Genomic DNA, 24250 nt, shown 5'->3' with positions numbered 1-24250 from the left:
ATGCAGTGATGTATTTTAAATATATTATCTAATATTACTTTGTCTTATTCAGCATTTGCATTCGTTTTGTTTTTAAGTGAGAGAGAGTGAGCACGTGCATGAGTTGGGGAGAGGAGCAGAGGGAGAGAGGGAGAGAAAGAGAGTCCCAAGCAGGCTCCATGCTCAACGCAGAGCCCAATATGGGGCTCGATCCTACAACCCTGGGTTCATGACCTAAGCTGAAATCAAGAATCGGATGCTTAACTGAATGAGCCACTCAGGCACCCCCGGCATTTGGTTTTTTTGAACCAGGAGTCATTGAGGGTATCTAGACTGCCTTACTCTCAAGAAATGAAGTCTAAACTAGAATTTGTTTCCCTCTGCCCTTGATGTGAGTATTCCTGCTCACACGGCAGTTTGTGCTCCATAAACAACTATAGGTTGCTTAGTTCTCTCCTTCACACTGTCCTGCAGGGTAATACTCCTGTGGTATGGGTACTGCTACTTGCAAGGTTGGGAATGTACACAAATAACCCATTTTTTTAAAGTTCTACTTTTCCTCCAAAGTGAGGAATGGCTCTGCCATTTTCTTAAATGGCTGTTAGCTCAAATATTTCTTTCTGTTCTTTGATTAGAGATTGCTTTGGTCTGAGATAAGGATTTGGTCTTGGTCTCTTGCAGACCGAATATTGGGCATTATGTATGCGAGAATAGGCCCCCTTGGCATACCTGCCCTGGCTGTAAGGCACCATCCGTTATGACTTGTCTTTGCCTAGCGATGTGTTTTTTTAATTTTTAAAATTTTTTTAAAATTTATTTTTTTTAACGTTTATTTTTGAGACAGAGAGAGACAGAGCATGAACGGGGGAGGGGCAGAGAGAGAGGGAGACACAGAATCGGAAGCAGGCTCCAGGCTCTGAGCCATCAGCCCAGAGCCCGACGCGGGGCTCAAACTCACGGACCACGAGATTGTGACCTGAGCTGAAGTCGGACGCTTAACCGACTGAGCCACCCAGGCGCCCCCTTTAATTTATTTTTGAGAGAGAGACAGAGTACCAGTAGGGGAGGGGAAGAGAGAGAGGGAGACACAGTATCAAAGCAGGCTCCAGGCTCTGAACTGTCAGCACAGAGCCCGACACAGGGCTCAAACTCGTGAACCAGGAGATCATGACTTGAGCCAAAGCCGGACACTTAAATGACTGAGCCACCCAGGTGCCCCGCAATGTGTTTTCAACCAAGTACCTGGTGCTTAAAGTTTTGAAATCTCTTTCATTCAGATATACTCTGAAATTGAGCCCTGGAAAATAGGTGCCAAAGACTTACTGTTTGCTCTTAGAGGACACTCAAGGAAGACCTAAATTATACCTGCCAAGAGGCAATAGTGTGCACTCTGCCCTGTCACAATATTGTCATCTTCTGTATTGTGAAAGATGGAGGAGTTACCTGTCAACTTGTCATTTCCACCCCCGATGGCCATTAGGTTTCTACAGAGCCAGCACGTACTTTACTGCCGTCATTTGGCACGCTTGCTGGCGTGAACCTTGGCAAAGGAGTTTTTACAATACGTTGCTTTGCACAGGTATCCATCTACCGTGCTGTGCCAAAGGAAACGGACTCTGGAGCCGGTCAGGGAAAGCTGGAACTGTGTTGTTAGGCAAGCCTACATCTTGAAAGGTGATAGCCAGCAGCCAGAGAAACGGACCCATCCCAATGTCATCTGTGGCCCATGACTTGAAGAGATTCTGCCTTCTGGTTTTAAAATCCTTAAAATCAGGTATAAAAAGCAGCATTGTCTTGAAAGAAATGTCTAAGGGGCTGTAGCAGCCAACATATAGGCTGTGTACAAACCTACTCGGTTTGGGGTGGTGACATTTTCTCTATGTGGTAATACGAAGGTTTAACAAGTTTTAAAGGCTTTCCTGATGGAGTTTAAGCTAAAATCTGAAGGGTGAGACTTAGCCAGGCACAGGAAGAGAAAGAATGTTCTAGGCAGAGGGAAGCATACGTGTTTAAGGCCATGGTGGGGAGGGCAGAAGACACAAAGCACTTGGCACAAGGAGCCAAGAAATCAGGATTGGAGCCTAACAAGCAAGAGGAAGCTAAACCTGAAGTGAGCAAAGGAGTATATCCAGCTCTAAAAGAAACCATAAATTAAAACTGAGTATTAGTTGGGATTGTTCTATTTTTTACTCATGAGCACACTAACACTTAATATGAGTTTAAAGTCAATATACCTAAACATAAATTGTCTAATTCAGGGAAACCAAACATACATATTTAAGATAGCCTAGCTTTTGGTATAGATCTGACCCAGTATCATGTGAGTGATTCAGAAATGTATTTTATCATATAAAGCAAATATGGTCTTGTTTTGGACTACTGATAAAATGACTTATGCTAAAGAGAAAATACATATTTTTTAAAAATCTTGTACTCAAGGTTTTATTCTTGGCATATGTTAGAAATGATTTTTTTTCATTTGTCATGCTTAATTGATACTGTTGCAGAAATCCTTTTAGTTGGGCCCTCATAACTAGGTTCAGCCGGAATCATTAAAGGTAACTGGCATTCTTTCATCCCACTAAGGCAATCTAGAAAACAGGCAATAAGGCATGTTTTGGAAGAAAAAAAAAAAAATACTGCATAGATATTACACTGTAGGAGGAAAAGAAACACAGATTACATCATCATACTCAAGTATATGACATTGGGAAGGTAACACGCAAAATTCTCTCTAGACTAAAGCATCTGTGTTAGAATGAGGTAGTGAGGAGGAAGACCGAGGTTACGAACGTCCTTCCATCTATGACTTAGTCACTGAAGCCCATCTCTCTCTTAAATACTCATAAAATCAGTATCTCCAGAGTTGTAAAGAAAACACTTTTAGGTTAATGTACAAGCTTATTTGGTTAAGAAGTTCTAGGGGAAGAAAATGTGACATTCAATTAAATGCAACCCAGGCCAAGGAAGAAGCCGACACTGCCTCTCCCATGCATGGAAGGAGATTGCGTACCTGATCCCAGCAGGGTGCCAGTGTCCTTTCAGAGGATGAAGGCCACATAACCCAGACTTGACCTGATTTTACCTCAAGTTTCAGTACTACCAACCAATTACTAACTTTAGACATTTGTTGTGGTTTGTATTGATACAAGTCTTAAAGTTGTCATCTTTAAACTGATTTTAGAGGAAGAGTCTGATAATCAAAGACCAAGGGCCTTTATCAGTTATATAGTGATATACTGCCTGGATCAAGTAGAAACTATTTCATAAATACATTAATAGAGAAGTATCAAAGGCCTTCAGTTTTTATGTATCTGTTTAACCTAGCAATACTACTTCTAAGAATTTATTTCAAGAAAACAGTCATCGATGTACACAAGATTCAGTGAAGTGTTGTTTATAACTGTGAAAAGATGCATATAGTCAAAATGTCCAATAGAGGATTGAATAAATTACGGTTCAGCCATACAACAGAATAATAAATGAATAAAAATAAAAGACCATGTAATGACCTGGGAAGGATGTTTACAATATATTGTTAAGTGAAAAAAGCAGGTTACAAAACAGTATGCAAGTATGAGCCCATTTGTATAAAAATATACATATTTAGCAAAGTAAAAGGACGAATGATCTTTACCAAAATATTAACATTGGTTATTTCAGCATAGGAGGATGATAGTTGATTTTGCTTAATGCCCCTCCTTTTTTTGCCTATTTGAATTTTCTGTAATGAAGATTATCTTTTAAATGGGAGGGTAGTGAGGGAGTTCTTAACCTCAGATTAGTCCAGATGTGCCCCCAAAGGCGCCTTCTGGCAAAGTAAATATTTCTGTTCAGCCTGTATCTGTGAAATTGCTTCTATCTTATAAATTTGAGTGTCCTTCCAAGAGGACATTCAAACTGCCTTTTAGGCAAACTGTACAGTAGCAGTTGTTGATATTAAAACAAAACAGTTCAATTACCAACAAAAAGGAGGAAATACAAATCCTCACTTTAAAAAAGGAACAACTCGAGCACACACTACTAAATTATACAAAGTCAAACTGTCTTAAGTTTAGTTTATTGCAGAGATCGAGACGGTGGCGCACTCGGAGCTGGGGCTTCTGTTTCACGGCGTCCGTCCGTCCGCCATCCGTCCGCAGCACTCACTCTTCTTCACTGCATTCACTCACCCATGCGGAAAAAGGTCTGTGGACACATGAGGATGTCTAACGCTTCCTGGTTCCCAGAGTGTAACAGGAAACTTGACGTTTCAATTAAAAAGGTAAAATGAGGACATTTACCATCAGACTATAAAATTCCTCTTCTGGAAGAGGATACTCTAGTATTTGAAGAGATGCTTTGGAAAAATCATATAAAAATGAAAGGGGCACCATTTCAAGAGCACTAGGACTACATTAAACTTAAATGAATCCCAACATTCATAATAATGTAGCTCAAAAACAAATCTAGTCCTAACAAAAGCTCCAATAAACTAAAACTATCTTAACAGGCACAATGAACAGTGTAAACACTGTTAAAGGGCACCAAGTTTAATAGGGCAGACAATATTTGCTTCTGCATTCACACTTAATTTTTCAATTACATTTTGTAAAAAATGGTGCTGCTTAAGCTATGAATGTTTTACAAAAAATTAATTTTAATAAATATGGCAAATGCTAAAAATCTAGCTAGGTTACCATGCAAGATATTATATAACCAAGACAAACTCAAATTTATAATAAAGGCAACTTGCATTCAAAATGAACTCTACCCTTATATTTTATTAAAAGGGCAAACATCATGAATTAACCCAGCTGCTTACTTGAATTACAAAAGTAACATGATTCAATATGAAAATAAGAAACTGTCTACAAATCTCTGACAGTAATAAATTGCAATATACAATGCATACAGGAGTCATACAGAGCGACAAACTCTCGTACAAAACAAAAATATTTTAATACCTTTAAAATCCAAATTTTTCTTTAAAATCATTCATGAAAAAGATTCTCAAGTCAGAATTAACACCTCAATTAGTCAAGCATCAGGAAGCTACATTACAGCTATTTAATATACAAAGAGACATCTTCCCCCAGTCATTTCCTTCTAATGTCTCTGGTTCCAGAATCGTACAGACTCGCTTCTCTCCACTCCCATTCCACCATTTCTTCAGATCATGAAAACTGAATTTGCTGAACACCAGAAATCTAAGATTAGAAAATTTAAATTGAGCAGGATTTTAAAAATAATTTTCAAATAACATGTTATAAGCATTTAAAGAATAAAAACAGGAGAGGCGCCTGGGTGGCTCAGTCGGTTAAGTGTCCGACTTCAGCTCAGGTCATGATCTCGCGTCTGTGACTTCGAGCTCCGTATCGCGCTCTGTGCTGATAGCTCAGAGCCTGGAGCCTGTTTCAGATTCTCTGTCTCCCTCTCTCTCTGACCCTCCCCCGTTCATGGCTCTATCTCTCTCTGTCTCAAAAATAAAAATAAACAAACGTTAAAAAAAAAAAGTAAAAAAAAAATAAAAATCGGCAATGAAAAAGAAATCTACTTCCCACTCTCAAATCATTCTCTCTACACAAGGGAGCTACTTTAATAATTTCTTAATGCATCTCTCTAGAAATCTATGCAGATACGAATATGTGTGTACACATTTAATTAGTAAGAGAATACACAATTATATATTTTGAGAAAGCAATTTTTTAACAACTTTCTTTATCAGGTCCTTAATAATAACAACACAGTTGATCCTTGAATAACACAACAGTTAGGTGAGCCAACCTCTGCACAGTTGAAAATCTTCATGTAACTTCTGACCGCCCCCAAAATTTAATAGCCTGTCGACCAGAGCCTTATTGATAACATAAAGTCAATTAACACATACTTTATGTTTACATGTATTATATGCTATAGTCTTACAACAAAATCAGAGAAAAGCAAATGTTATTAAGAAAATTATAAGGAAAACACATTTATAGTACTGTAAAAAAATCCGCATATAAGTGGACTGGTGTAGGGGTGCCTGGGTGGCTCAGTAGGTTAAATGTCTGACTCTTGATTTTGGCTCAGGTCATGATCTCACAGTTCATGAGTTCGAGCCCTGTGTTGGCCTCTGTGCTGACAGTGCAGAACCTGCTTGAGATTCTCTCCCCCCTGCTTATATGCTGTCTCTATCTCTATCTCAAAAAATAAATAAACATAATAAATAATTAAGCGGACCAGTGCAGTTCAAACCCGTGTTGTTCAAGGGTCAACTGTAATGTGCTGAAATTAACTACCTGCGATAAAAATCAATGGGTACAATTTTTTACAATAATTTAAAATACAAAGAAGGCTGTATTTTACCTGTTGATATGACGTTGTATAAACCATAACATTCTGTTGTTGACCATCTGCAGTTATTAAGCCAGCTGGTAACTGGTTAGCTGGAAGATAAAGTTAAAGCAGGAAAAGAATTACATCTACTCTCTCGATCTGAACCTTAGGTCATGCCATTAATGTCTCATTACAATTCTGCCACTAATCAGTGTCATCTTGGACAAAATCATAAACCCCCACATTTAGCATTTTAGAAAAAAAAAACTCCCTAAAAAGTACATTTTTCCTATTGCAGTTTTCAATTGTCTGAATTTTCATTTCTCCAAAATGTACTTGAGCTGGGGCGCCTGGGTGGCTCAGTCGGTTAAGTATCCGACTCTTGATTTTGGCTCCGGTCATGATCTTGCAGTTTGTGAGTTTGAGCCCTGTGTTGGGCTCTGGACTAGCAGTGTGGAACCTGCTGGGGATTCTTTCTCCCTTTCTTTCTGCCCCTCCCTCCTCTCTCAAAATAAATAAACTAAAAATAAAGTAAAATTAAATGCACTTGAGCTAACTGCCCATGTGTACAAATCTGCAGAGAGACTGGATGGAGTTTCTAATTCATTAAGTAGATCTACACCATAGGCTTGGCTGGGAGCCACACTTCCATAACTAAGCAGTATATATTTTACGTATGAGAAAAAGAAAATATATGCGTATAAATTTTATATGAGACACAGAGTCACCATAGACCTCTTATTTCACCCATATGACAATATTCAGGGCTTTTTCTCCAGATTTTTTATTTTTTTTAATTTTCTTTTTTTAATGCTCATTTATTTTTGAGAGAGAAAGAAAGAGCGTTAAGTGGGGGAGGGGCAGAGAGGAAGGGAGACACAGAATCTGAAGGAGGCTCCAGGCTCTGAGCTGTCGGCACAGAGCCAGACGCAGGGATTGAACTCAAGGAACGCAAGATCATGACCTTAGCCGAAATCTTGGATGCTTAACCGACTAAGCCACCCAGGTGCCCCCACAAATTTTTTATTTTAAAGTAATGTGTACACCCAACATGGGGCTCAAACTCACAACCCCAAGATTAAGAGTTGCACAGTCCACTGATTAACCCAGCCAGGTGCCCCTATTCAAATTTTTTTCAAAAAACCCATCAGTTCAAATTTATTTAAATCACAGATTTTATATTACAAACTACAATTCTCAATATTCCTATCTCATGTGAAATCTTAAAGCAAAAACTAGGGGCTACTGAAATCAGAACTATGGGTGAAAGGTTATAATGTCGGCAGAATTTCAATCTCGATACTTATCCCTCACTGACTTCAACTATAAGGGCATGAACTAAAGAAGTGCTATGTCAGAATACTCAGGGCTGATGGTCCAAAAGTACCCCCACACTTAGTATTAGTCACTGCTAACAAACTATGTGACTTATAAGAACACATTCAGTTGCATAAACGTATCATAACACTGCTTACTAAATGCCTCCTCTGTAAGTTCTTCACTTAATCCATCTGTAGTTGTGACTGCTCCACCAATTCCTTTCTCTCCTTTCATAGCCTGGGGAAGGACAAATCAAAAAAGTAATCACTGGCATTCAAAAGACACTGTTTTCTAGATGAGAATGCTTGTTTCCTAAAATTAGGAGTTTCTATTATTACAAACACTGCACAGAGTATTAACACTTCTGGTTAATTACATACAAAGAGGCCCTTCAAAATGCTAACTTTTTATATAAGCAGTAATCATCACAAGGCAGCGTTAGTAATGACCTAGAAAATCTAAAATATTTACGGATAAAAATAAAATCATTCTAATTCCACACTGCATCAAAAGGAAAATAGAAGTCTATTTACAGATGAAGTAGTCTGTTGAAAAGCACTATAAATATTCAGCCCATAAATCTACTATAAATGATCCAAGTTATCATTTAACTATATACATATAAAGCTCTCAGCCAACCGGACAGTACAGCACTATAATAGCAAGTTTAAAGTTTCAAACTCCTAAATCAAGATTATAGTTTGTACCATAGAGCTCTAAGTTTCCATCCACTTCTAAGGTTCTATGATGCAGAAGATTTGGAAAAGTACTGTGAAGAATTTAACACGTTCTCTTCCTACTTTAATCACTCAATGCTAAGTCACTAATTTAATGGGGTTCTAACATTAAAGCTATTAAGGAAGTATTTTGAAAGCAATGTGAATCTGACACCCAAGTGGTAGTGTGGAAATAAATACGCTGATCTCAATTTATTTCCACAAAATTCGTACCACGGGCAAAGATAAACCCAGTAAGAAATGCGGAAGAATTTAATCAACAAAAAAGGAAAGTTACAATTCCGTTTTTCTTATCTGCAAGGCCTCAAGCTTTGAGACGCTCCCTCTTTTAAATTAATCATAATAACAGCGTGTTACCATTGAGTGCTCACGATCAGCCAAGCTAAGTGCTATACGTGGACTATTTGACTTAGTTCTCTCAGTAACTCTGTGAGGTAGGTGCTATTACTCACGTCACTTTACAGACCAGGAAACCAAGGCCTAACCTATTGAAATAATCTGCCCAGGGTCCCAGAGGTTACAGGTGGTGGAGCTTGGAACCAGCCTCCGGGTGGCCGGAATCCAGAGTCCGTGCTCTTAATCATTACATAACTATGATGTCATTAGTAATAAAGGGAAAAAGAAAGGACTTACTATTTAAATACAGTAATAGAAGTGACCATATACTTCTTCTGATGAATGATACATTTAAAAAGTTAAAGTAAATCATATATCTTAGTTTCTTAAAAGCATAATGGAAGAGTTTATTTACCTCTCTGAATTTCTGAAGGTATAATTTTAGAGGTTCTACATAACTGTCGAAGCCTAAGGTAGACATGGCAAAGAGAATATCTTCTCCATTGATTGTCTTCCGTTTTTCCTGATGGCATCTTTCACTTGCTTCAGATGTTATAAAGCTGATGAACTCACTTACACATTCCTGAACACATTCTTTGGCATCTTTTGCAATCTGAAGAGAAAAATCACAGGTAAATCTGCAGGGAATGTAACCATCCCCTTCCTAACAACCTGCAGAAATAAAAGGCTATTCAGAAGACTATAAATTTCAGTTTATGGCTGTTAACATTTAATCTCTGAAATATATGCTAATAACGTTGACAAATTGTGTGCTATCAAAATTCCAACCTTTGGAATGAGAACAAAAACTCGAATACAAGTGAGAGAAGCCTTGACAACTATTCACAGGAAACAGATACAATTTAGGCATAGAAGCAACCACTGGCTGTCCTTACCATCCCATAAAGACGAACACTTACTAAGCAGGTGCCCCAAGAAAATCAGTCTCCTGTGTATATAGTGTACTGCGGGGCTACACTTAGGGGTCGCTTCTCTGCCCTAGCATTTCTGCAAATAAGGACACTGGAAAATTTTAAAAAGACAAAACACTGAATTCACGTAAGGCTTACAATAGTGACATTTGGCGACATTTTTACTACTGAAGATCCAGAGTGTCAGGTACAGGCTTTGAGTTTATTAAAAAGCCCACCAAAAAGGGGCACACCGGCTACCTCATTATAAAAGCGAGAATTCTTTTAAGGGTATGGGGTTTCAAAGTAAAGCTAATGAATTAAATCATACAATTCCAAGTCACTTCTAACAGGAGTAACAAAAATCCTTGCTGAAACATACTGTTTCCTATCTCCATGCCTATTTTATATCCCGGAGAAAAGCAAACAAGAGCTGCATAAATGCAGTCAGGCAAGATACTATAATGCAAGCTGTATACATAACTTTAGGTTTTCTAGTAGCTAGGTTTAAAAACACAGGTGAGGGGCGCCTGAGTGGGTCAGTCAGTTAAATGTCCGACTTTGGCTCATGTCGTGATCTCACAGTTCGTGGGTTCGAGCCCCACGTGGGGCTCTGTGCTGACAGCTCAGAGCCTGGAGCCCGCTTCAGATTCTGTGTTTCCCTCTCTCTGTCCCTTCCCCACTTGTGCTCTGTGTCTCTCTCTCTCTCAAAAGTATATATATATTAAAAAAATTTTTTTAAATACAAATAATACAGGTGAAATGAATTTTGAGATTTAACCTAACAAATCCAAGTTATTATCTAACATTTAAACACAGCATCCATTTTAGGGACAGAGAGAGACAGAGCATGAACGGGGGAGGGGCAGAGAGAGAGGGAGACACAGAATCGGAAACAGGCTCCAGGCTCTGAGCCATCAGCCCAAAGCCTGACGCGGGGCTCGAACTCACGGACCGCGAGATCGTGACCTGGTTGAAGTCGGACGCCTAACCGACTGCGCCACCCAGGCGCCCCACAGCATCCATTTTAAAATGGGAGAGATTTTCATTCTTCTTTTCATACGAAACCTTCACAATGTGAAGTATGTTTTACATTTACAGCACATCTTAATTCAGACCAGCCACATTTCAAGTGCTCAATAACCGTACGTGGCCGGTGGCTGAGGCATGCAGTCTTAACCTATTTCAACAACAATCAGCAGCTCTGATTTATTTCCCCTTAAAATATAAGGAGGACCTCTCACATTGGAACTTCTAGGCTTAGGAATGCATATTTTTAAGTTTATTTATTTGAGAAAGAGCGTGCAAGCAGGGGAAGGGTAGAGAGAAAAGGAGAGAGAGAATCCCAAGTGGGCTCCATGCTGTCAGCGCACAGCCCAAGGCAGGGCTCAAACTCACAAACCATGAGATCATGACCGGAGCCAAAATCAGGAGTCACATGCTCAACCGAATGAGCCACCCAGGGACCCCCTTAGTGATGTATTTTAATAATCTATTTATTTGTGATCTTTATTACTTTCACAAGTACTTTATAAGCTGCAGTGAGAAAGAAAGTTTATTGAGTTATATATAATATAAAAAGTGTGGATTTTAATTCAGACCAAGTGATGAGGAGAGTGACAATGAGTGTTTTTAAGTTGTTCTAAATAACAGTCTATATGATTGTTTGTCTCAAGACAGAACTACTTAAAACAGAATCCTGCCTGTTAACTTCAAAAGTGTGTTAGTATTTATGATTGTACAAAAATAGCTGCTTCCAAATATAAGGATTTTTCTGTATCAGTCCAAAATGACCCAATTTGGGGGCACCAGGCTGGCTTAGTTGGTGGAGCATGCGACTCTTGATCTCGAGGTTGTTGAGTTTGAGCCGGGTGTAGAGATTCCTTAAAAATAAAATCTTAAAAAAAAAAAAAAAAAAAGACCCAATTTTGCTGCAACATTATAGAAGTTACAACTCCATCTGCCCAAACCTGATATTTTATTTTTTTGATTTTTTTTTAATATATGAAATTTATTGTCAAATTGGTTTCCATACAACACCCAGTGCTCATCCCAAAAGATGCCCTCTTCAATGCCCATCACCTACCCTCCTCTCCCTCCCACCCCCCCATCAACCCTCAGTTTGTTCTCAGTTTTTAAGAGTCTCTTATGCTTTGGCTCTCTCCCACTCTAACCTCTTTTTTTTTTTTCCTTCCCCTCCCCCATGGGTTTCTGTTAAGTTTCTCAGGATCCACATAAGAGTGAAAACATACGGTATCTGTCTTTCTCTGTATGGCTTATTTCACTTAGCATCACACTCTCCAGTTCCATCCATGTTGCTACAAAGGGCCATATTTCATTCTTTCTCATTGCCACGTAGTACTCCATTGTGTATATAAACCACAATTTCTTTATCCATTCATCAGTTGATGGACATTTAGGCTTTTTCCACCATTTGGCTATTGTTGAGAGTGCTACTATGAACATTGGGGTACAAGTGCCCCTATGCATCAGTACTCCTGTAGCCCTTGGGTAAATTCCCAGCAGTGCTACTGCTGGGTCATAGGGTAGGTCTATTTTTAATTTTTTGAGGAACCTCCACACTGTTTTCCAGAGCGGCTGCACCAGTTTGCATTCCCACCAACAGTGCAAGAGGGTTCCCATTTCTCCACATCCTCTCCAGCATCTATAGTCTCCTGATTTGTTCATTTTGGCAAACCTGATATTTTAAAAAGATTCTTAATTCTACTTTATCTGCTTCAAGTGGGGGAGGGGGAAGCACCGGGGGCTGCGGGAACTGAAAATGGAATACTGTCCAGTAACTAAGGGTGTAGAACTGAAAGAGAGAAAGAGTGACTAAAGGACTGAAAACAATAGCTGACTATATACAGAAACTGTATATACATATTCATGCAGTTTACATTCCCCTCTCCCCTGGAAAAAGCAAGCCGGGTAAAATGTCTCCCCTGCATTACCTTTCCCGTTTGAGGTATGGCGTTTTTCATTATCCTTGCTACGTTTGCAATTGGAAGATATATATCTTGTTCTCTGAAACTTTCTTTTGAACCATTTGTGTCTTCATGATCATTCATGCTGTCCTCTGTATCTAAAAAAATAAAAATAACTCAGGTTTAACGTTTCTCACAACCTTTACTTCGTCATAGAGAAGACTACCTGAAACAATCTAAGTTCAGAACATCCTGGTTCATTTCCTAGGCATTTTTAGGGAGGAGGGTAGCAGTTCTTTTCACGGTTTTCTCATAGCCATAACCAAACCCACTCCTTAATTTCCAACCCACTGCCTCAAACACTTTTGTCCTCAGATCTGCCTACTAAAACCTCACCTATCCATTCTCCAAAAAGCTCAGAAACATCTCCACAGCACCTTCAGAAGTGATTTCTCCTTTCACAAAAATATCACAGGATTGCTCTGTGTTTTTTGTGACACATTTTAGAATTCTTTTTCTTTCTCATCCTCCCTATTAGATGTTTGCTACCAGAGGCCAGGGATCAGCTTTGTGTACTTCCTAGAACTTGGTATAGCATCTTCCATAGAAGGGGTACTCAGAAATATTTATTACATAACTTAGCTGGAAAACTTACAGACTATGACTGAGGGTTCCTTTCATATTGCTAGATTAGGAGGTTATTTATATGTTTATCCAAAGCCAAGTTTATACAGAATGGAAAAGTGGCCTTGAATATTACTGACCCAATTAGATTGATACTAAGTTTTTGAACAAAGCTATTGCACTGATCCAGCGATCTTACAAAAAGTGAATTCTCAAATTGTATAGATTTAGATATAACTGAAGCTTTCACAATACCAGTAATATCCTTTTATGACTAAATGCAGTGTCTTGTAAGTAAACTTCCCACTATTTATGTGTATTAAAAAAGAAAGGCACTTAAGCTGATTCAAGTTACATTTTTATGTGTGTCTGTCTTAGGATGAGGTAACTTCTCACCCACCCCCAACTGCCTTCTAAAAAAATATATCTTAGTGTTTTTTAATCTTACACATCAGAGTGCCACAAAGTAAATTATTTCTCACAGGCCGACATGACACTGCCATCCTAACAGCTGACACAGATCAAACTTAATACTTAATGAAAAACAAAAATAAGTCTGTTCGTAAGTACTAGAAATATAATAGCTAGCAACTCACCCTCTAAAGAATTTTTTACTGTATCAACTGAAAAAGAATGTGCCATACTCAGTACTTAAGTAGGACATCAGTAACAAACTTTTAAAAAAACGGTACCAGTTTTTAAAAGGCATACTTTATTTATAGAATTCTTTTCTAGAACTCATCATTCTTTTGAAGACTATTTCTAATAAAAAAAGCATGATACATCTTCTTAGACCATCATTGACCTTTGACACAAGATTGCTAATTTTCCTGTAAAGACCCAAGTAACCTAGAATGTGACGGTAACATGATTTCCACTAAGTTACTTCTGCAGTCAGTGTTTTACTCGTAGCTTTCCTACCATCGTGGGGCTGTATCACATAGTGGCTTCCTCCGATGTAGTCCGCAGAGATGCCTAGCTGAGAAGCGTCTGTTGTAGCACTGTCGCCATCCATCTACGAGGAGAAAAAGGTTTGCAATACCCTTCAGAAAAACTTGTATTAAAAAAGCATACTAGATTCAATCCTCATAAGCTGTCACAGGGTGGGTCAATTACTTTTCAAGGCCTTAAGCTTACTAAAAGAAAACATTTATATTTCTTGATTTGGAAACCTTTGGATAATTTTTCCCAATGATTCAAAATTCCCCAAGCCACCCTCCGTAAGTGATAAGCACAAGACCAACGGAGAAACAAAACGAGGAAATGAATCTAAAACACACAGCTCTTTCTTTTCAATTCCATAAGCCTCACGTATAGTGCAGACAACCCCGACTTAGAACCTAGCTTATCCCTGGAATGAAAAGCAAAGCCAAAACCAGCTCAGCAGTCACCTACAAGCACCCGTGTCCATCACTTTCCGCTCTCCTGCTACAGTAAAGCCTGTTATCCCTACGCAAACCCTCTTGCGCCTGCCGCAAACTGTCTCTGCTGTCTCACAGAAGTTCAAGGGACAATGTCTTGATTCAAACTGTCTGGTATAGGAAGCATATGGATTCCTTGCACACATCTGCACCCATGCAACCCGAAGGCACACCCATTTTTTTTAACTTCCTTATTTATTTTTTAAAATTCACATCCAAATTAGTTAGTATACAGTGAAGCAATAATTTCCATAGATTCCTTAATGCCCCTTACCCATTTAGCCCATCCCCCCTCCCACAACCCCTCCAGCAACCCTCAGTTTGTTCTCCATGTTTATAAGCACACCCATGTTTTGAATGAGGCTGTCATCTCTAAATCTAGTCAACAGTTTCTCCCGCCCTCAAACTTTAGATCCTTTAAAGAAAAAGAAAAGGAGGGGTCAGGGAGATTGGACATCTACATATAAAGACAGTAAAACCATAACCATAGACAAGAATGAGAATTAAAGTGACTTTATTTTAAAAGAAGCCTGCTTAATTAAGTTTGCTCAAAGCTAAAAGAATTCTAAGAGGGAAAATCTAGAGAAAACTGAACCCTAACCCTGAACTGTCTCCATTCCATGTCACCAACATAGCAAATCCTAGAAGTCTTTCTGCTTTGCAAATAATACTATTCAAAGCAGGAAGGGACTGGCTATTTGTGGGTAGAAAAATTTTAAACGCATTACCTGAATAAAAAGTGTAGCAAAAATTAAATACAATCTCTACATGCTTTCAGACCAATCCAAAAGAGACACTTGATCCTAAAGGATTCTCAAGACCTAGGACTTAATGTTTTGACTGCACTATTTAAGCCCTTGTGTTAACATGTCTTTTCCATCTCTGTTAGATTTTCATCTAGTAGTAAAATAACCAAGCTAGTTTCCACGTCTTCAAAAACATGGCATTTCTTTGATGCATCTGTTGACTGTGGTATCTAATTTAATTGTAAGATAAAGACACATTTCCATAATTTATATAATTTTCTAAGGGGCTAGAAAATAGAATTCACCTGCCTTTAGTAATTTGTGCAAGTACCTATTATTAGGTATCAAGGGTTCCTGTTTATTGATGACACTTCTTAGTGTCTTCTAAGAAGTGGTAAACAACAGGCAGTGAGCTCTGATTCGGACTCTTCTACTGATCCTGAAAACAGCATCCCTACCCATTAAATGTATTTCTATATAAAATGGAAATAATACCACCTTCCCCATCTTAAACAGCTAACATGTGAAACATTACCCCAAAATAAAATGCTATCTTAATTCTAAAATGCTAACAAGAGACTAAGAGAGTGATCCTTAATAGATATGGTGATGGATTTATTAGCCATAAAGACAGCTCAATGAGGATATCTGTGAATTGACTAGTTTTTTCCAGTGCCCTAAGGGAGATTAAGGGAGATCAAGGTTCAGGAGAAAGAACCAAAGTGGCTGTTTCAGAATCTACAACTGGAAAAAAACCTTTGCGGGGTGGAATATGAGAGATTAATTAATTTATAAACACACATTTTTTAATATTAAAAAATATTAAAGGCATAAAGTTTAAATCATATTATCTTCTCATGCACTGGATTAGCAGCAAGATTATCATTTGGATTCACAGCATTAGCCACTGAACGGCAGTCTTCCAAGAAATACTTCTGAAAGTATTTCAGACTTGTCAGAATGAAATAAAGGGAACTTGCTACGGGGCTATGTCTGGCACGTGTGTTCTCAGGAGGTGGCGGGTCCCATCCACCCTGAGGGCACTGGCTTAGCTGTGTCTTTGGGTCTGCAGGTCTTAGCTTTTCTGTCATTTCACCACACCTCTGTCTTCCTCTCCTCTTTCTACCATGAAAATCCTGCCCCACACTTTAATCCCAACGTTCTCCCATCCTCCTGAAATCTTTCTGATAAGACCCCATTTCGAAGCCTAAAATTAGTGTCCTCTTCTTTGAATCCCCAAGGCAACTTAGTACCTTGCATTCAACAAATTAGCCTCATCTTTGATGCTTATGCTAGCCACTCATATATATGAGGGGGGAAAGGAGGCAGGGAAACTTGCTAGATACATCCCAAAGGCTTTTTCAAGGTCTGAACTTCCTTTAAAAATATACAAAATAGCCTGTAGATTTTAAGTAAGCCAGTTAACAAATATTTACCAAGTAAGCACGTGGTATTTATCAGGTCCGTGCTATGTGCTGGTGACGTAGCAGTCAACAACACAGACAAGATCTCTGTCCTCATCTTGCAGAGAAGACAAATATTACGTAAACTAGTAGCAGGGGGAAGGGCTGGGGAATGCAGTCTATTAATACTGCCAAGGCCCAGGCTCTGGAATCCTATCACCTGGTTTGAATTCCTTCCTACTTACTTGCCATGAGATCTTGAGCACGTGGGACGAGACAGGACTCACCATGGAAGGACTTAGCATAGTATAATAGCAGTACTCAGTAAATGTTATATATAGCTATTAAATAATGACAATTAACTAACTGCTAGTGCCAAATGCTAAGGAAAACAAAGGTGTTGTGTTACATGCTTTGAGAGCTTACTGCAAAAGGGACCACACCAGTCTGGGGAGTCAAGGAAGCAGTCATAGGAAATGAAATTTCAACTGAGACTGAAAGACAGAAATCAGGCAAAGAAAAATGGGAAAAGAATGTTCCAGGCAAAGCAAACACAAAATATAGTACTGGTGAACTGGAATGTACTAAGTAGAGGCTAGAGCAAGCAGTGCCTCGTGAGTCAGAGCGAATCAAAGGGGAGTTTTAGCGGAATTGTGCAAATCAGATTTCTTTTTCACGGTATCACTCTGGCTATAGTCCGGTGTAGAAATGGACAGAGGGGAGCAAGAATGGAGGCAGAAGACCACTAAGGACCATGAGGCTGCGGTCAGCGCATGACTTCAGGCGAGACGATGAACATTCCCCGTGTCTGGTCCTAGACAACAGCCCTGGGGAACAAGGGGAGCAGAGGAAAGAGCCTTGTAGGAGGTCAAATCGACAGTCCTGGTGACGGACTGAAAACGAACTGGAGGAAGGCCCGAGAGGACGCTGCTGGAATGGCTGCAGCTGGGGAGACAGACAGTGGGAAGGGCGGGGAATAGAAGCGCTGAGCCATGAGAGGAGCGGGGCTGCGGCTGGTGACCACGAATGTGCACTGGCACCAGGATGTCCAGTCGTGGCACATCTGTACCTGGTGTAAGAACAGAGAAGCTGAAGTGTTGGGCTTTATCCAGACAATGAAGAGGGAAGAGCATGTAGGAGAGTGACAACACATGGGTAAAGTGACAAATCATTAGATCCAGAAGAACTAATAAATATAGACAAAGAGTAGTTCAGTCTCATCAAATTAAGTTTTCTTAATGTTTATTGATTTGAGAGAGAGTGCGTGCGCACGGGTGGGGGAGGGCAAAGAAAGAGGGACAGAGAGAATCCCAAGCAGGCTCGGTGCCGTCGGCGGGGCTCTATCCCAAGAAGTGTGAGATCACGACTTGAGCCACCCAGGCGCCCCTCCCTTCAAATTAATTTTATTGGCTATTCTAATTACTTAGTTGAACTGATACTGTTTTCTAGAATATTATGTGAAACAGCTGCCTAGTACATGTTCATTCTGTAATTTTGTGATACAGCAGTATTTTAAATTGTATTAATAATTTGCACAAATGCAGGAAACAGTTCCTTCCTTAGTATGTTTAACATTTATTGAACAGTTTCTAAATATCTCATGCAGTCAGTGTTCACAACCCCACGAAACAGATGAGGAAATTGAGGTCAGGGAAGGCTAATGACTTGCCCAAAGGCGGCACAGTAAATGGGAGTTAAATCCAGAGTCTCAGATGCCAAGTACTTTACAGTACTTGTTCCTGCTAGTGTTTCCCATAGCCCATCAGCCTAAATCTTGACTTTACCGTCTCTCAATTCTAGATCTACTGACCTCATGTATTAAAGACATTTAAAGCTGCGTCTCGAGCCAGGACAGTATCTGTGAGGTGTAAGCCATGCACCTGGTTTTGGGTTTGTGATCAGGACAGACCTGATCTCTCAGGATAGACCACCGGGTTTTGTGTCTTTACTTACCATCCTCTTTGTGCTTCAACTTGCCCATTTTTTAAATGGAGTTGCTATGAGAAGTGAAGTTATTATATAAGAAATACTTAGCAAAGTGCAGGATACGTACTAAGAACCTAACAAATGTAACCTAGTGTTATTTTTGTCCCTTCAGATACAGCTCTCACCCTTCTTTCTAGGCATGGTTTTCTCTCTCACACAACCACTGTCACCTGTCCTCTGGACCAATGCCTTTTTATCTCTTTGAGGAGAAGAAATGACAAAAAGATTCCTCCCCTCTAACGGATCTTCAGTCCTCCTTGACCAGCTTCTTTACTCTTTCTTAAACATGCTTAGTCTCCCCCACTGAACACACACAAGTACGCACAGACTCGTAAACCGTAATTCTGCTCCACACCCTTGTCTAGCTATCATTCTCCCCCTGATGGTCCTCATGCACCTTTCCATTCCTAAACCCCCGGACATGTGCTTCTCCACCCCACCATGACACCGAAACTGCTCTTAAAGTTGCCAATAATCGGGGGCGCCTGGGTGGCTCGGTTGGTTAAGTGTCCAACTCGCAATTTCAGCTCAGGTCAGTGCAGAGCCTGCTCGGGATTCTCTCTCCCTCTCTCTCTGCCCCTCCCCCACTCCCTCTCTCTAAAAATAAACAAACTTAAAAAACAAAAGTTGCCAATAGTCTTGCCTTCATCCTACCTGCCTGTGGTTAGTAGTGCTGCCCACTGTGGACCACACACTCACACATGGAATTCTCTTCTCCCTTGATTTCAAAAGCAATGTTCTTTCCTGGTTTATTTGTTCCTCCCTACCTCCCAATTGTTAGTTTCATCCCAGGTTATGTTTTCTCTCTCTTCCCTCACTCTCTTAAGGAAAACTCGTTAAATACCACTTTATGCTTAGAAATCCTAAATCTCCCACCATATCCTGCCTGCCGCTCCAGCAGGCCGTGCCTGTAGAACGTGTCTGATAGCCCATCACTGCCAACTTAAGGTTTTGGAAAAGGAAACTCACCCTCCCCGTGTCCTGCAACGAGACAATGGACAAGAACTCCTTGATCTCCTTTTCACAACTTCAATCCCACACTCCAGGCTAATTATACCCGTGCCATCTTACGTTCTTCAGTCTCCTGTAAGTTCCACCTGAACTGTTACCTCTTTTAATAAGTTTTGTGGATATGCCCAGCCATTTTCTGTTGCCACTGGATTACTACCCACCGTACCTGGGTACATACTGTTTTAAGACCGATCTCACTAAAACACCGTTTCTATAGCTCTTGAACCTATAATGGTTTTAAAAGTCTTCAGCATCAAATCCAAACCTAGGTTTTCATGGCTTTACGCGAGCGGATCCCCCATTTAACCTAACTAAACTTGTTTCCAACTCTATCTTCAGGGCTGATAAAAATCTTAGTGCTAGAATGTGCCTTATTTAAGGATCACCAGGTACAGCTCTTTTATTTTAGGAGTGAGGCATGAGTCACGGCTCAAGGAAGTTGTGACGTGCCTGACATCACAGATGTAGTATCTCTCACTAGATTATCCTAGGATTTTCCCACTTGGACCATGCAGATCTACTCCCCATCCCCTAAACAGAAGTTACTAATCCCTGCTTTCAGCTTTTGCTTTTGGGGATAGCCACCTATCCAAACTCCACTCAGCCTTCAAGGCTAGGTCCCTGACATTCCCAGCTACCCACACTGACCCCACCTGTGCTACCCTTAAAACCAGCGTCTTCCCTTCCCTGCATAATGTCCTCTAAGCATTCAGTTCCATTAAAGCCCTTCCAGCAAAACAGCCTCTTAAGAGCTGGGACAAGCTTTTTATCTTGTAGCCTCCACAGCGCTTAGGGGCCCACAGGAAACAATACATGCAAGTCACTAAAAAGAAGGAAGCAACAGGAATGAGCAGGTACTGCCTGTCTAGACTTGAAAGGCATTCATTCTACCTGGGACCTCCAATATACATCCGTTATAATTTTGTTCCCAGCTAATTACTGTTCAAATCTAATTAACAACCAAAATGGTAAAACGTACTTACTGTTAGGAAATACTGTCAGAACCGTGTTGCCAGTGGTATTCAGGAACACCTGTCTGAAAGGTGTCTACCCTTCGCCCAATTTCAACCTAGAAGATAAACATCTATTAGTAGTAACAACGTATAGCCTACAGGCTTCCTTCCTGGTAAAAATTTAAAAGGCATGTATAATTTCGCCTACTATTCTTATTCAATCGAGTGCAAAAAAGCAGGCACCCAATAAAGGTTTCTTAAATTGGCAGATATATTTTGGAGACTTTGCAAAACAGTTAATTCTATGGCAGGAGGAATTGCTTTTCTAACATAACCCTGAATTTAGTCATGTTCATCATAAATATTCATCACAACACCCAGATTATATGCCAGAGACCAAAATTTACACATCTAAATTATTCAAAATATTAACACTCAAGACACAAATGCCCCAACTTAATTTCTCGGTGATGATCTTAATATTTTACAGTGAAATTTAGGAGTCCAAAAACTCAAAAGGGGAGAAAAATATCTCAGAATACAATGCTTATTTTAAATTAAACACCTCAGATTATACTGAAAGAAGAAACATGCTGCCCAGAAAGCATACATGGAACACGATCAATTAAGACCTTTATTTATCATTTTAAAGCACCACCATTTTGGACTAAAATTGCATCTGAGTAGCACTTCATTTTCACTGCAAAGCATAAATAGCTGAATAAATTGGTATCAATTACAATGTTACAACCTCCATTTCTCATTTGTTCTTTTCCTTTTTTCAAGTGAAGCAATTAAATTGGGGGGAGGGGCAAAACAAAAACATTTCCTTTCAGTATTAATTTTAAAGGAAGAGAAAATAATGATATGCATTCAAGCACGAAAGCTAGTAAACAGAAGAAAAAATTGTAGCCACTGAATTGAATTCTTTAGATGTCAGTCCAGGCAGCAAAGACAGGATGACATTGTCTATTCTGCTATAATCTTAAAAGCAATGTCTAATTTCTTCTTAAATATTGTCCTCTTTCTAACCCCCAAAACTGCCCGGAGAGTCCTTCCTTGTAGCTAGAAGCGTGTTTTTTTTTAAGGGTGTCTTTGAGAAAGAAAATCCCCAGAACACTTAAAATAATAGAGCTATATATATTTATGTGTTTTGCTTGGGGGGGGGGGGATGCGGGGGACACACCTCATCACACTCACCCAAATAGTTGACTCCGTATATATTTAGATTCAATACATTAAAGATAAACACTGTCACCTCATATGGTATATATTTTCCTAAAGGCAGGTTATGATATATGTGAAAGCTCAAGGGAATGCATACATCTGTTTAATGTCTGAAGAAATGCAAATTTGTATCCAAGAAAAGCAGCAGACCCTTCCTCCACCCTCCATTCTTTGGCATCAACAACCAGAGTTTTGCATCAATAGAATCCTTAAATTAAGCTACAGGAGCAGTGCGGGGAAGGAATAATTGCCTTTTAAGGCATTCTAGTTAAACTTTCAATACTTTACAAATAAAACCCCTATTTATTAGTGCCACTTATATCGATCAGTTTATCTTATCACTTTATTTTGCCGATTACTTTCCATACTAAGAAAGCCCAAACCACCCCAGTGATTCGGGGCACGAACCGTGGCACCGTGGGAGTCCATGCGGGTTAGTAGGATGCTAATTTTTTTAAAGGTCGTATGCTAGCTAACCTTGTTTAATTACCTTGTTACAGTACTTTGGGCAAGATTACGACTTGTGGGTGCTCTCTAATTCTTTGTTCTCGAAGACTACTACTGCTCCTCAGGCCCGGCAGATCCTCCCCGCCTCCCACCGAAGATTAAAACCTTAGTCCAATCCGAAAGGCTTCCTTCCCACCTTCGGGGCAAGTCCAGGGACCGCAAGCCGCCAGATGGCTGCATTCTTTACGTGTAAGCCAGACTGCGGGGAAACCAAATCCACTCCTTCCTCCCGGGGACCTCGCTTCCTCCCCACGAAGGTGCGCGGGCTGGCCCCGGCCCCACCGCCCGGCCCGGCCGACTGTCAGTCCCGCCGGTGCGGGGCGGTCGCCCCTGGCGCGCATCCCCCGACTCGCCCGCCCAGGGCCCGGGCCCGGGCCCGCGCCCAACGCCTGCCGCCCGCCCGCCGCGCCCGGGGCGCCGGGGCAGACAAAGCGGCCCGGCCCCGCCATGCCCCCGCGGGCCAGCCGGCGGGCGGGAGGGGGACGCCCCCGGGGACTCCGCGCGGCAGCCCGGCCAAGGGCGCAGGGTCGGGACCGGGGTCCGGGCCAATGCCCCCGCCCGGCTCCCCGCACAAAATGGAGCCGGCCGGGGCGCCGCCGAGAGGGGGCCGGACGGTGCCCCGACGCCCCCTCCTCGGCCTCGGGCCCGGAGCTCGGCGGCGGCGAGCAGGAGGCGGCCTGGCCCGCGTCCCGCCGCTCCTCGGCCCGGCGCACAAAGAGCCGCGCCGCGGCCCCGCGCCCGCTCCCCGGCCGGGCCCGCAGCGGGAGCGGCCTCGCAGGCGCCGGCCCGGCCGCAGCCCCGGCCCCGGCCCGGGCGGGAGGGCGGGCGGGAGGGAGGCGAATGGCCCCGGCCGCGGCGGCGTTGGCGGCGGGGACGGCGCCGGGAGGAGACGGACATTTCATTCGAGCTAAAGTGGAGTCGGTTTAGGAGCGATCATTGGCCGAAGCGAGACACAAACCTCCAATGCAGCCCTGGTTGGCTCCCGTCTCCAATCGGCTGTTTGGTTGGACAGAAAATGGCTGCGAAGGAACCAGTCCCAGCGCGGAGCTCCGCTTCCAGGACTCGGCCTCCCCTCCCTCCGCCGCGGGCCGCTTCCCTCGGCGCGGCACCCTCCCTCCGCGCCTCCCGCGCGCCCGCCCGCCCGCCGCGGCCCCGCCCCGGCCCCGCCCCCGGCCGCGGCCCCGCCCCGGCCCTCCTCCGCCGGGTGTGCAGAGCGGCCGCAGCCGCGGGAGCCTGCAGAGCAGGCTGCGGGCCGAGGCGGGCGGCTTCCCGCAGAGGCTACGCTGCCCTGGCCGGCGGCCTCCGAGCTCCGCGGGGCTTACCGGGGCCGAGACCCGGGCACCCTCTTGAGGTCTCTGCGGGCTTTCTTCCCACGGTGTTTTCCCGGGCCTCTTCGAAGCGTGATATCCCAGGCTTCCCCCCCTTTTCAGTCCCCTCCCTCCCCCACATGAAAGTGTCTCACCCGCCTGAGGGCAGCGTGCCTGCGCCTCGATTTTTTAAGAAGGGGAAACCAAGGGCAGAAACAGCCCTCCAGGGCGACACTCGATCTACCAGGTGGATTTGAGCAACAGCTACCTCCTGGAATGCCTTCAGCGCCTCGTGTTTTCCTTGTGTGCCTGTAAACGTTGCCAAATGCACAAAGGCTTCCCCTCGGTCAACTTGAGCTCGGGGGTTCGTTGTTCAGATTTCATCTAAAGATACAACCCTCTCTTTCAGGTTTAACAGGTTGGTCAGTCTAGCCAGCCTTAACCCTGAATCTAAAATGTTGCATTTCCTGTCGCTCTCGCCCCCATCCCCCGCACCCCCAATAGTTGCTACCTGGCAAGTAGCTTTTCCCAGCGGATGATTATTTGGGCCGCAAG

At 41.9% G+C, this 24250-nt stretch overlaps 2 protein-coding genes across 5 annotated transcripts in view; one reads left to right on the top strand and one right to left on the bottom strand.

Annotated features, from left to right (window-relative positions):
• HCFC2 (host cell factor C2) overlaps positions 1-6141 on the top strand; it is a 50483-nt gene extending 44342 nt beyond the window's left edge. Inside the window, exon 17 of the mRNA XM_086712496.1 lies at positions 1559-6141. Coding sequence (XP_086568622.1) covers positions 1559-1650 — 92 coding nt within the window. The 3' untranslated portion in view covers positions 1651-6141. The remainder of the gene's footprint in view (positions 1-1558) is intronic.
• Positions 4723-23491, bottom strand: NFYB (nuclear transcription factor Y subunit beta). 4 transcript variants are annotated; one of them, XM_086712499.1, is made up of 8 exons: positions 23347-23491; positions 20685-20770; positions 14056-14149; positions 12538-12668; positions 9088-9285; positions 7755-7836; positions 6310-6389; positions 4723-5168 (listed from the first exon to the last, which is right to left on the bottom strand). In XM_086712499.1, the coding sequence occupies exons 3-8, from the start codon at positions 14147-14149 to the stop codon at positions 5136-5138; spliced, it is 618 nt and encodes a 205-aa protein (XP_086568625.1). In that variant the 5' UTR covers positions 20685-20770; positions 23347-23491; the 3' UTR covers positions 4723-5135. The 4 variants fall into 4 exon arrangements, 3 of the variants coding, with proteins under 3 accessions (XP_086568625.1, XP_086568627.1, XP_086568626.1); XM_086712501.1 differs by having other exon boundaries at positions 4723-5153; XM_086712500.1 differs by lacking the exon at positions 23347-23491 and adding an exon at positions 22525-22574.
• Between the last annotated feature and the right edge of the window lie 759 nt (positions 23492-24250).

The sequence above is a fragment of the Puma concolor genome, chromosome B4 (genome assembly GCF_028749965.1).
Source record: "Puma concolor isolate L17-30 chromosome B4, mPumCon1.1.hap2, whole genome shotgun sequence".
Taxonomy (NCBI): domain Eukaryota; kingdom Metazoa; phylum Chordata; class Mammalia; order Carnivora; family Felidae; genus Puma; species Puma concolor.
Note: the sequence above shows the minus strand (reverse complement) of the source record. Positions and strands in the feature narration are given on the sequence as shown.

Bases quoted from the DNA above. Each gene is read 5' to 3' on its own strand.
- NFYB (XM_086712499.1), bottom strand. From the start codon at position 14,149: ATGGATGGCGACAGTGCTACAACAGACGCTTCTCAGCTAGGCATCTCT. The intron at 6,390-7,754 runs GTAAGCAGTGTT...TTTATCTTCCAG, and splicing joins ACTTACAGAGGAGGCATTTA to CTAACCAGTTACCAGCTGGC. The intron at 5,169-6,309 runs GTAAAATACAGC...TTCTAATCTTAG, and splicing joins ATACAACGTCATATCAACAG to ATTTCTGGTGTTCAGCAAAT.